This window comes from Callithrix jacchus, chromosome 13, assembly GCF_049354715.1.
Source record: "Callithrix jacchus isolate 240 chromosome 13, calJac240_pri, whole genome shotgun sequence".
In the NCBI taxonomy this organism is placed as follows: Eukaryota; Metazoa; Chordata; class Mammalia; order Primates; family Cebidae; genus Callithrix; species Callithrix jacchus.
Window position 1 is genome coordinate 3616397 of NC_133514.1, and position 13826 is coordinate 3630222.

At 51.2% G+C, this 13826-nt stretch overlaps 1 protein-coding gene across 1 annotated transcript in view; it reads right to left on the reverse strand.

The window, feature by feature from the left end:
• Positions 1–13826, reverse strand: part of ERICH1 (glutamate rich 1) — a 62020-nt gene that overhangs the window by 16822 nt on the left and 31372 nt on the right. The window contains exon 3 of the mRNA XM_035269808.3: positions 9105–9239. Within this exon, the coding sequence (XP_035125699.3) occupies positions 9105–9239 (135 nt within the window). The remainder of the gene's footprint in view (positions 1–9104; positions 9240–13826) is intronic.

The window sequence follows — 13826 nt, forward strand, 5'->3', positions numbered from 1 at the left end:
CCAACGAAAAGAGGCACTGAATTATTCGACAAATGTAAAGCTATAGTAAATAGAAAACTTTAATAGAGTAAATGCTCCAAAAATGTTAAAATGAGATTATATTCGTGGGAGGCTCTGAAACTATGAAGTGTTTTGTAAATATTTTTCACTGACTTGGACGCGTGGTTTTTTGAGTTGAAAACTTAAATGCTCATTTACTTCGGGGCTTTTCAGTGGTAGCAGAGAAGGGGGAGGCTCTGAAGCCTGCAGCTTCATTCCAACTTCTGTCAAGACATCTGTTTTCCTCCCTGGGGTATTTTAGCATCTTCTTCCGAGGGCCGGTGCCTGACATTTCAAGGACCTTTCTTCATGTCATAGTAGGGACTGCATTCACCTTTCTTCATGTCATGGAAGGGACTGCATTCACCTTTCTTCATGTCATGGAAGGGACTGCATTCACCTTTCTTCATGTCATGGAAGGGACTGCATTCACCTTTCTTCATGTCATGGTAGGGACTGCATTCACCTTTCTTCATGTCATAGTAGGGACTGCATTCACCTTTCTTCATGTCATGGAAGGGATGCATTCATCTTTCTTCATGTCATGGAAGGGACTGCATTCACCTTTCTTCATGTCATGGTAGGGACTGCATTCACCTTTCTTCATGTCATGGTAGGGACTGCATTCACCTTTCTTCATGTCATGGAAGGGACTGCATTCACCTTTCTTCATGTCATGGTAGGGACTGCATTCACTTTTCTTCATGTCATGGAAGGGACTGCATTCACCTTTCTTCATGTCATGGTAGGGACTGCATTCATCTTTCTTCATGTCATGGAAGGGACTGCATTCACCTTTCTTCATGTCATGGAAGGGACTGCATTCACCTTTCTTCATGTCATGGTAGGGACTGCATTCACCTTTCTTCATGTCATGGAAGGGACTGCATTCACCTTTCTTCATGTCATGGAAGGGACTGCATTCACCTTTCTTCATGTCATGGAAGGTACTGCATTCACCTTTCTTCATGTCATGGAAGGGATGCATTCACCTTTCTTCATGTCATGGTAGGGACTGCATTCACCTTTCTTCATGTCATGGAAGGGACTGCATTCACCTTTCTTCATGTCATGGAAGGGACTGCATTCACCTTTCTTCATGTCATGGAAGGGACTGCATTCACCTTTCTTCATGTCATGGAAGGGACTGCATTCACCTTTCTTCATGTCATGGAAGGGACTGCATTCACCTTTCTTCATGTCATGGGACTGCATTCACCTTTCTTCATGTCATGGAAGGGACTGCATTCACCTTTCTTCATGTCATGGAAGGGACTGCATTCACCTTTCTTCATGTCATGGTAGGGACTGCATTCACCTTTCTTCATGTCATGGTAGGGACTGCATTCACCTTTCTTCATGTCATGGAAGGGATGCATTCACCTTTCTTCATGTCATGGTAGGGACTGCATTCACCTTTCTTCATGTCATGGTAGGGACTGCATTCACCTTTCTTCATGTCATGGAAGGGATGCATTCATCTTTCTTCATGTCATGGAAGGGACTGCATTCACCTTTCTTCATGTCATGGTAGGGACTGCATTCATCTTTCTTCATGTCATGGAAGGGATGCATTCACCTTTCTTCATGTCATGGTAGGGACTGCATTCACCTTTCTTCATGTCATGGAAGGGACTGCATTCACCTTTCTTCATGTCATGGAAGGGACTGCATTCACCTTTCTTCATGTCATGGTAGGGACTGCATTCACCTTTCTTCATGTCATGGTAGGGACTGCATTCACCTTTCTTCATGTCATGGAAGGGATGCATTCACCTTTCTTCATGTCATGGTAGGGACTGCATTCACCTTTCTTCATGTCATGGTAGGGACTGCATTCACCTTTCTTCACGTCATGGTACGGACTGCATTCACCTTTCTTCATGTCATGGTAGGGACTGCATTCACCTTTCTTCATGTCATGGAAGGGACTGCATTCATCTTTCTATTCCTGAGTCTTCAACTTTGGGCAATTCATGTATTACTTCTTCAATAATTGGCTGGCACAGTGGCTCATGCCTGCAATCCCACCCAGCACTTTGAGAGGCTGAGGCAAGCAGATTACTCGAGCCCAGGGGTTCGAGACCAGCCTGGCCAACATGGTGAAACCCCATCTCTACTAAAAATACAAAAAAGAAAATTAGCTGGGTATAGTGATATGCACCTGTAGTCCCAGCTTCTCAGGAGGCTGAGGCAGTAGGATGGCTTAAACCCAGGAGGTGAAGGCTGCAGTGAGACTGTGCCACTGCACTCCAGCCTGGTTGACAGAGTGAGACTCCATCTCAAAATTATCATCCTCATCATCTCCTACCTTTTTTCCTGTTATTCTTTAACTTTTATTAGTTGAATACATATTAATATCTAGTAAAATATTCATAAATCACTCTATTTTTTGTAACACATTCACTTAAAACTAAAGTGGTGTAAAGGTTTACCAAGATTTAGATATTTCTCTAATCCAAACTGCTTAGGAGTATGTGCCCACCATAGCTTGGAAATCAAGTAACTACGTTTTTAGAAAATAAACGGCAATCAGAACAAATGCATTCTCTTCTTTCTTCCTAGGCAAGCTAAAAAAAACCTTGTAGATCCTACTGGCGAGTTATTTCTAAGTTAATGCCTGATGCCCTGCACCAGTCTTTAATCAAACAAACAGCAATGCCATGATCGTTGGCCTCATTAAGTCTGGGAAGAATCCAGAAGATGGCAAAGACAGAAAAGCATGGCCAGACGCAGTGCTGGCGTTTCAGAAACAACCACCACCTCTTCCCCGGGCCTAGAATGCATGGGACCCCCATGTAAAAGCTGTCATCTCACTGTGGGTAGGTAAAGGCAGCCAAGCAACCGATCTCTGGAAGGACACTGCGAGAGAGAGAGACAGAGAGAGACAGAGACAGGCAGAAAGAGACAGAGATGAGAGACAGAGAGAGACACACAGAGAGACAGAGACAGGCAGAAAGAGACAGGGATGAGAGAGACACAGAGAGACAGACAGAGAGAGAGACAGGCAGAAAGAGAGAGACACAGAGACACACAGAGAGACAGAGACAGGCAGAAAGAGAGAGACAGGGATGAGAGAGGCAGAGAGACAAGAGAGACACACACAGGCAGAGAAAGAGCGCACCAGAGGCACGGGAGCGCACAGCCACCAGCAGACGCCCCTCCCCTGGGACCAGGCTTGGACGCGGCTGACTGTGTTGAGCCTCATTTCTTTTTTCTTATTTTTAAATTTTTTTTTAATTTTGTTTTAATTTTTTTGAGATGGAGTTTCGTTCTTGTTACCCAGGCTGGAGTGCAATGGCGGGATCTTGGCTCACCTCAACCTCTGCCTCCCTGGGTTCAGGCAATTCTCCTGCCTCAGCCTCCTGAGTAGCTGGGATTACAGGCACGCGCCACCATGCCCAGCTAATTTTTGTATTTTTAGTAGAGACGGGGTTTCACCATGTTGACCAGGATGGTCTCCATCTCTCGACCTCGTGATCCACCCTTGTCGGCCTCCCAAAGTGCTGGGATTACAGGCTTGAGCCACCACGCCCGGCCCAGCCCCATTTCCATACATCAGCAGGGCAGGAAGGAACCGCCTGGCCGTGGCTGTGTCAGGCCCTGGAGGCGGTGAGGGCAGAACCTGGGCTGGGGCGGCCCCTCCACGGGCTCTGGAAGGGCTAAGCCAGCCTGGGCCTCCTTCGGCGGCGGCGAGAAGCAGAGCGCGGCACGGGGACGTCGGGAGACCCTGGAACGGGCCGATCCTGTCCCTGCAGGTACTGGGGGGACGGGGTCCCTCACGCGGATCCGCATCCACCTGCGCTCCCCGCGCGCTTCCACTTCCCGGGCCGCGGGAACCGACCTCACAGCCGGACTGACGCTCAGATCCCGAGGCTGCATGGGGCGGGGGGTCCGAGTCGGGGCCCGATTCCTCCGTGGCCGCCCCGCGAACGCCGACGCCCCCTTGTGGCTGTGTTTAGACACCGTCGCTCCAGCCGCTCAGCAAGTGCTGCGCTGAGACTCAATTCCAGGGGCGCCGGGCCGGGCTCCACAGGCCTTGCCAACTGCCCCGCGTGACGGGCGCAGCAGACACGCACGTGCGGGTCGGACTCACCCTCCGGCGGGGCAGGGGGCGCGCGGGTCCCTGCGGACTGCGAAGGGAGGGCGGCGGCGGCGCGGGGAGCTCCCTGGCGGCCCAGGCGAGGCGGGACGCGGCACCGACGGACGCACCCCGAGCTGAAGTCGCGGAACCCGGGCCAGTGCTCCCCGTGCCCGGCCCGCCCGAGCCCAGGCCGGAGCAGGTGGGCCTCGCGGGGCGGCCACGGAGGAATCGGGGACGAAGCGCGGAGAGGACCCATCAACGACCCCCCGACGTCCCCCCCACAGAACGGAGCGCGCAGAACCAGCGCAGGCCTCGGAGGCTCCAGCCCAGAGGAGACCCGGGTCTTCCAAGCAGGGTCGGAGGTTGAGCGCGCCGGCAGCGAGGCGACGCCCAGGGACCCGTGTGAGCCCTGCAGCCCCCGCGTCCCTCCCGGCCCTGTTCCATGCCCCACCCACACTCGAGGCCCCGCCCCACCCTCACTCGACGCCCCGCCCCGCCCTCACTCGAGGCCCCGCCCCGCCCTCACTCGAGGCCCCGCCCCGCCCACACTCGAGGCCCCGCCCCACCCTTACTCGACGCCCCGCCCCGCCCTCACTCGAGGCCCCGCCCCGCCAGCCTCGGCCACGCCCCCTACCCCCTCAGCTGGCGCTTCCCTCGGGTTTCCTTCCAGCTGTGCCCATTCTGCAGGCCGGGCTCACCCACAGGAGCCTCCCCAGCTAGGATCAGCTCCTACAACGCCAGGGCCCTCCCGGGCTCTTCCCATTCTTAGGACCTGAGCACACTGCCCAGCACCATCGTTTGAAAAGCATCTAATACAGTGAATTACTTGATAAATCCTGATTACTCAGTGTACCTCCGAAAAGGAAAAGATGCGGCTCAGAAAGCAAGCCCTGTTTTAAGAACCTAATCTAAGAAGAATGAGTGAAGCGGCTGAGAAGTGCGGAAAGGTAACTACCAGAAATGGAGGTCAAAGGAAACAACTGCTACTGAGTAAAAACAATGAGAAGCTGAAACCTGAGCTTCCTGGCAGCCAAAGCGAAAAGGTTATCAATGAGGAAGCCCTCGCTTAGCCAACAAGAAGTACACCAGTTCATAGAACAAAATATTTTTCTAGCACTGAACTCTAAAGGGAATACTTTTCACTTGGATTTTTACATAACTGCTAGTGACTGTACAGTGAATGAGGAACAAGATTTTAAACGATAGTTTTACAAAAACAAGGAAAAAATGCCAACCCTCTCCAGGTCTTTTGATTCATCTGTAATAAAAGATGAATATAAAAAGTGAAACTCCAAGGTGATGTCCACCCGGAGAGGTACACTCATATAAACTAGGTGTACAGCTCACTTAGGATCTTTTTTTTTTTTTTTTGAGACAGAGTCTCACTCTGTTGCCCAGGCTGGAGTGCAGTGGTGTGATCTTGGCTCACTGCAGCCTCTGCTGCTCCAGTTCAAGTGATTCTTGTTCCTCAGCCTCTCAAGTAGCTAGGATTACAGGTGCATGCTACCACACCTGGCTAATTTTCATATTTTTAGTACAGGTGGGGTTTTGCCATGTTGAACAGACTATTCTCAAACTCCTGACCTCAGGTGATCTGCCTGCCTTGGCCTCCCAAAGTGTTGGGATTACAGGCATGAACCATCGTACCTGGCCTCACCTATGATCTTGATTTGATGTAAGATAAGCATTTCTGAAACCTAATGGGGACTGATCAGTTCCTGTGTTCCCTGAGCGAGGCTCTCAGATGCCAGCTGTGTCCCCACATCCCTCGTCTCCTCCTGGAGGCGTGTGGCAGGAGCGGGAAGGTGCAATGCCATGCAAGTTGCCAGTCAGGGTGTGCCACTGGAAATCCCAGGGAACAGAGGCATGCTGGGGGCACTGCAGACATTTTCCTCTAAAAATTACATGACTGTGCTTGCTTCCTGCACAGTGGCATAGGGACAGGCTCTCTTGCCGTGGGGAAGGCACGGCGTCTCCTGTGCATTCACTGTCCCCACAGTGGTCAGCTGGGCCCACAGTCCTGTAATGCAGTCCATGCAGGAGATGACAGACTTTTGTAAAGGATGTTTTGAGGACAACGTGACTTATCACAGCAGGCCGGAGGGGTCTTCCCATCACTGTAACAGGCTCTGTAACTTCATGGAGGGCAGTGTCCCTACAAGATGCCAGGACGTTGAGCAGAAGAGCGTCCTGCCAGATAAGTGAATTTGCCTACTTAATGCGTCTGGGTAGCATTTTCCATGGAGAATCTGCCAAAAGGGACAGCTTTCTTCTGGCATAGCGGCTTGTTCTGTCACTAACAGGCCACAGGTTTCCTAGCTTCTGGAGAGCAAGACGCAGCCCCACGTCAATAAGATGAGGAGTACATGCATGTTTCTGTCTGCAGCCAAGACCCATCAACCCAGGTGGGAGAGGTCCCAGAACCACATCCGACACTACGCCATTCAAGACTTCACCAGCCCACCCTTTTCTGCCCGTTCCTGACAAGCTGTGAGGCCCCAGAGCACCCAGTCTGTGCCTGTTGCATTCAGAGACTACCCAAAGAACAAAGACAAGACAGCCTGAGGTGCTGGTGCTGAGGTCTCTGTCCTGGCTCTGGGCACAGCCTGCCTGTCTTCAGGACAAATATGCACGGGCCCTAAGTGATAGGGTTATCTCCATTCCTCACAGGCAGTGGCAGGAACCCAGGACAAGACAAAGGGCAGGGCCTCAGCCTGATGGGCCGGGACCTGCAGACCCAAAGGCACAGCAAGTAAGGAAACGAGGGTGGAAACCACATCTCAGAGGCCGCGCAGCCAGGAGGGGCCGGGCTGAGGGCTGAGCACCGGGTGTGCCACCCCTGCCTGGGCAACAGGGCCCTGGGCACCTGATCCAAGTTGCCGAGGGGCCGCCCCACAGGGCAGGGCTGCGCAAGGTTCTGAGTGTCAACACCCAGGGGTCTGGTGCCAGGCACGGCAAAGGCAAAAACAAACAGTGCTTTCCTCTCTCTGCAGCTTCCTGGGAGCCACAAGGTAACGGATGTGTGAGCCCAGCGTATTCAAAACGAAAGCTGGCGAACTGAGTGTTTCCAAGAGAGACCACGACGATGTTGGCCATTACTTTTCCAGCTCCACTTCTCACCTCTGTGCTTAAAACTTCAGCCGAAGGAAGGCCGGGCGCGGTGGCTCATGCCTGTAATCCCAGCATTTTGGGAGGCTGAGGTGGGTGGATCACTTGAGGTCAGGAGTTTGAGACCAGCCTAGCCAACATGGAGAAACCCATCTCTATTAAAAATGGAAAAAATTGGCTGGGCGTGGTGGGTGCCCATAATCCCAGCTACTCAGGAGGCTGAGGCAGGAGAATCGTTTGAACCCGGGAGGCAGAGGTTATAGTGAGCCAAGATCCTGCATTTGCATTCCAACCTGGGCAACAAGAGTAAAACTCTGTCTCAAAAACAAAAAACAAAAAGCCTGCAACTGGAAAAGCTCAAAAGGTCTCCTTCTTGCTGTGCCAACCTTGGAGGGTCAGAGGGAGAGGGGTCCCATCCTTGCTTCTCGTGGCTTCTGGCTGCTGAGGGCCCTGCATGGGCTCCCCAGCTGCAAGGCTGTGCTGAGGGCTTGCTCTGGGCCTTTTCTCTTTCTCTTTGAAAAACAAAGGTAGGTATCACCAATAAAGGGTGGCCATTGCTACCTTTTTTCCAACTTTACCATCTCAAGTCACTGGTGCCAGGCCATCCTGACAGCCTGCCTGGGGGAGGTGGCAAGGGGACCCAGACAACAGGGAAAGAATGACTCAAGGGATCCTGGACACACGTCCTCAAGAAGCAGCTTGTGAACAGAAATGCCTGTCTGCTGGCGCAAACACCTTTCCACTTCCTGTGAGAACACTGTCCTGGCTCAGTCCTGACATGGCCTGCGCAATGCTGGCTCATGGCCAATGACCCTTCTACCCTGGGGTCCAGCATAGGCCTGCCCTTGGGGACGTGAGCCACATGGACCACTGGGCACAACAGGGCGTGAGAGTCAACTTCAGACGACAGGGAGGGTGGGAGCAAGTGCCAACGTGTTTCCTCATTCCACAGATTAAGGAGGTAATGAAGCATATTCACCCAAAGTCGTTTCTCTTCATAAGAACACAATTAAATCTTCTAGATAAATAATCTATTTATCTAATGACTGTTTTTCAAAGATTTTCAACAGGGCTTGAAAGGATGAATCCATTATTCCCTAGTTATCTCGTTTTTGCTTTTATGGTTTCTGATCCTTTAATTAGGAAGCCAGAAAGATAAACGTAGTCAAAAACCACATTTTATTGATATGCAAATTAATTAATGTTTGGAATATAGAGCTTCTTACTTTATATTGTTACAGATCATCTAGGTCCAACTTTTATTTGAAAATTCTAAATTCCTCTGGTGCTCCTTAAAAAGATCAACATGAAGGGAAAACCCCCTGAAGGTGAAGATGTTACGGGCGACTTCGGCTCTTCCACGCTCAACAGTGAACTGTATGAAGTAGAGGACACGGCAGGTTCTTTCATTCATAAGATATGCAACCAAAGCAATTAGAATGATTTTGTCCAAAAGAGAGTCGAAGTAAGTTATTTCCTTGATTGCAAAGTTGATGTACAATCTCAGAAATTTTGAAAAACTTGGAAAATCAAGGAAATAATGTTTTACTGACCCAAGACAAGTTACCAGGCATTTAATGGTATTTTCCATGTAACTCCAGAGCGCTTCCAAAGCCTTCAACAGGGGCTACAGACACATTCCCACTTGAAGTCTCCCCCATCTAAAGCCTTTTTTCCTGTCATTGGCAAGTTTTTTAACCATCACTTTTACTGGCTGTAAAATACATATGTACGGTTCATTATACAGTGTCACAACGTGCTCACCCACCCCTGCCAGTACAAGCTTAGATAAAGGTATTACAATATGGAAAATTGGGAAGTAAGTTTAGTTCATCCGCAAAGACGTCCGACTTTCCTCCCGCCCACACTTTACCTTCCGTGTCATCCCCGCTGGAGACCTTCTCGGGGCTCCTGCAGCTACTGGGCTCTGGCCAGGAGGGGACGTAGCCCTCCGGAGGCCCTGGGGCCGTGTAGAGCTGCCTGGCCGTCGGGGTCTCAGCGCCAGCGTCTACTACACAGGAGGAAAATAACAGGAACTGGTAAATTTCATGAAACACAGTCAGACATTTATTTATCTGCCCTGATTACATCAGCATAATTTCTATAACTAAATTCATTCAAGACACGAAATCAAATAGGTCAATAAGACATAACCAGTGTCATAAATACTGATTTTAATACGTCAAGTATTTTGCCAAAAAAGCAAGTCAGCTACACATCCAGCCAAGAAAAAAGGAACTACCCGTGATTATTTAAATTCACAGTAAATTGCTTATTATGTAAACTTCTGGGTTTTTGTAATACGATATAAAAACATAACTAATTTATGAGTCTCAAGCAGCAAATAGAAACAGTCCACATGACACAAGCTTTGTCATCACACCAGGAGTCCCTTGGGATTTTAGGGCACACATGCTAACAACATGTGTACACTGTGTGTGTGTGCACGCACACACAGACACACACACACACAACAAACACACATGCATGCAAACATCCAGAAAACACACAGAAACACACACACACACACAGAGACAACACAGAGATACAACACTCATCACGCAGACAAACATCCAGAAAACACAGAGACAATACACAGATACACACACACACAGACAACAGAGATACACACAAAAGACATATGCACAGACACATAAACATCCAGAAAACACACACACACACACACACACACACACAGACAACACAAACACAGATACACACAAATACAGACAACTTACCCAGAGGCACACAGACACAGACAACATACAGACCACACACACAGGGAAAGCACACACAGACACAGAGAGACATATACAGAGACAGAGAGATACACAAATACACAAGTGCACAGAGACACACACATCTTCACGGGATCGTGTCACATGCTTTATTATTATACGCTTACATAAGTTGTACATTTGTATCTTACATGTGTAATATCGTCCAGAGTGAATACAGTGTGTTAAAATGACATACGGTAACTTAAATCTGCACACTTTTAATGGCTGCATCACTCCCCAGGCGATGGAATCGTAACCAGGACTTAACCACTCTCCTCCATGGCCACGTGGAGCTGACCGTGGACGGCTGCAGGGGCCTCCCCTGCCGTGTGCCCCTCTGCGCACGTGGCTGCTCGGTTCCTGCACAGGGAACTGCTGGTTTAGGGACAGGAGCTTCTGGGCTTTTCACGCACAGTCTGGAAGGCAGTAGGGCCACTTCCTCTCAAGCTGTTGTCCAATGCTGGGCAGCTCTGCCTGTCTAGTCTTCTGTTTTGCATGTAGAATGTGGCAGTGCCTCTCTTGCAGGTGACAAACACAAGGGGACATCCCAGCTGGAATGTCACCAAACGATATGCCTTTTATTTTGAAAACAACGACAGATATTGAGCAAAATCACTAACACATGCAATAGAATGTAACCGTAAACACCCTGAAGCCTTTCCAGGTTCCACTGTCGTCAGTACATTCTGCTCTCTTGAAGGTAGGGTGCCAGAATCCCAGTTCTTAAGCTCATCTGATTCACCGCAGCTCATTAATTACTAAGCTATTCACTGCGAGAGTCAAGGGCAGATGGAGACGGCTTCTAAGCACACTGTCCCCTGTCGGGGAAATCAACATTGGATCATTTTTCACAGAATATTTTTGGAAGCTTTTAATCGGCTAAATCTTTCTTAATAAGAAAGTTAAACAGAACTTGGAAATGTCATTGTTCACTTAGTCACTGGGAGGGACAGGAGGGTCAGCGAGCACCCCACTCATGCAGAGAAAACAAGGACACAGCTAAGAAGACAGGTCCAGGACGTACCACACCAGGGACACAGTTCCGGTCTGTGAGGCACCTGTAGCCAGGGCTGGGCTTCTAAGTGGCACATGGGGCCCCCTGCTACAGTCACAGGCACCAGGCGGACACAGAGCAAGCACTCCGCGGGACCTCAGCCTGCCTGCGTGTGAATCACGGTCACCATGTCAATCCACAATGGCCTCCGGTTCTGACTTTTTATGTTCTTTTGGGTAAGTTATGGTTTACTGTGAGGGCACTGGTGCCTCGCACAAGCTGGACATTACCTGTCTTGATCAGGTGCAAGGAAGAGACCGGTTACCTTTATAGGGTGGGCAGCAGCGATTACCCTGACGCAGAGTGCAGGGGGTGTGAGCACAGCTCCCCTGGACCTGGCGTCTAAGAGTCACTACCCTCCAGAAAGGTCACCCTAAATCACATTCCTTTGTTTTTTTTTTGAGATGGAGTCTTGCTCTGTCACCCAGGCTGGAGTGCAGTGGCACGACCTGAGCTCACTGCAACTTCTGCCTCCCAGGTTCGAGCGATTCTCGTTCCTCAGCCTCCCGAGTACCTGGGACTAGGTCAGAATGCCAGCTCCCTACTGGAAAAGTCACAAGCACCAGCATCCCCCGGGAAAGCAGAGGAGCGTGGTGGCTCGGAGCCCTGGGGTGACAGGCAGTGGGTGCCCTGTGGGTTCACCATCATCACCCCTTCGCAGGTGTCACTGAACCCGGCTCCTGTCTCCCCATCACATTCCCCTCGGCTCCTCTGGGCTTCTCCTGGCAGCCAACAGCTATGAAGGGACTCACAGCCAGCCCCTGGCCCGCTTCAGGAGAGCGCCGGGTACCTCCCAGCCCTGTGTGGACTGGACCCTCAGCCATTCCCTCGTGGCTCTCCCACCATCTTTCAAAGTTCATCCTCCCTTTCCCCACAGCCCTTGCACTTGCTTCACTGAGAAAGTAGAGAAATCAGAGACTTCCACAGGCACCTGCCACGAGGCTAGCTGTGAGCAGACCCTGAATCTGACACAGATCCCTGAACACGGGCTGAGAGCTCACAGCAGCTCCTGCCTCCCTTTCTCCCCCCACTTCATTCCTTCGTTCCCCATCGACCTCCACCTGTGCTGGCTCCTCCCACCCTCCACTCTTCTTCCTCCCCATCAGCCTAGGCCTGTGCTGGCTCCTCCCACCCTCCACTCCTCTCTTCCCTCTCATCAGCCTGGGCCTGTGCTGGGTCCTCCCACCCTCCACTCCTCTCCTCCCTCCCATCAGCCTGGGCCTGTACGGGCTCCTCCCACCCACCGCTCCTCTCCTTCCTTTTGGAACCCTTCGTGGGGCTCGCAGAGACTCCTCCCAGGAGGCAGCCAGCCTTACCACTGGCTGCATGTGCCGGCAGGACTCTTAGTGTGTACACAGATGCACACATATTATTCTTTTCTTTTAAATGAATCCAGCAGCTAACTCTCATGGCCTCTTGCTTTTTCATCCATGGCCTGTCTGCGTACTGGCTCTGAGGCTCCCTCCCGTTCCTCCTGACAGCTGGGAATGGTCCCAGGGGACAGGGCGGCCACCACTCACTCTCCAGCCTCCTGTAGGTGCAGGCCTGGCCTTGTCTGTCTTCTCTGCACAGCAATGGAGAAGCCTGAGCACACCAGCCCCACATGGGCACCTGAATCAGCAGGAGACAGTGCTGGAGGCAATGCCAGGGGCCATGTGCACCTCATTCCCCCTGCTACACCCCACACCTGAGGGTGGGTAAGGGGTCAGGGCAGGCTTTGCCATTTTGGTCTCCCTGCTCCCACCCTGCAGTGCCTGCCCCCTGCAGCTACCCACCCGGGCGCCCCTCTCAGGGTGGAAGGGAGTTCAGGGGTCAGCACAAGTTTTCCGTGAGCAGATGCCAGACACACAGGGGATTCAGGACATGCAGTGGCAGCTTGTGGGGTCTGAGAGCAGAGGGAGTGATGGGTGTGGGGTGACCTGCGCTTGAGCCCCTGGGAGAGGTCCCTGAGATGAGTGTGGGACCAGGAGCTTTGTTCTGGGGAATGAGGCAGCTTCCTGATGGGCCACAAGGCACAAAAGTCCCTAAGTTTGGGGCTGGACCCAGGTTGGAGAGCTCACAGGGGCTGCAGACGTGTGCACCTGAGACATAGGAGCTGTCGGAGCTGGGAATGGGTGGGGGCAGGGGAGCCACAGTCATGAGTTCTGGGTCCCCCAGGTACAGGGGCTGTGGATCTGAGTGAGTTTAACAGTGCAGAAGGGAATTAGCCAAAGACAGAACACTGTAATATTTTAACGCATCCTGTAAACTGCCCTCCAGATCGGCCACCCTATATCACATTCCTCTTTTTGGGATGGAGTCTTGAGCTGTAGCGCACACTGGAGTGCAGTGGTGCAATATCAGCTAAACTGCAACTTCTGCCTCCCAGGTTCAAGCGATTCTCACTCCTCAGCCTCCCAAGTATCTGGGACTACAGGCGCGCACCACTACGCCCAGCTAATTTTTGTACTTTTAGTAGAGACTGGGTTTCGCCATGTTGCCCAAGCTGGTCTTGAATTCCCGATCTCAAGTGATCTTCCCACCTCGGCCTCCTAAAGTGCTGGGATTACAGGCATGAGCCACCATGCCTGTCCCTGAAGGACATTTCCACCAGCAATTTATGAGTATCCATTTTCCTGAATACTCAGTGACAAGGTGGTCATTGAAAAATAACACACTTTTGAAAAATCTTAAAAAAAAATTTTTTTTTTAGAGACAGGGTCTTGCTCTGTTGCACAGGCTAGAGTACAGTGGTGCGATTATGGCTCACTGTCTCCTTGAG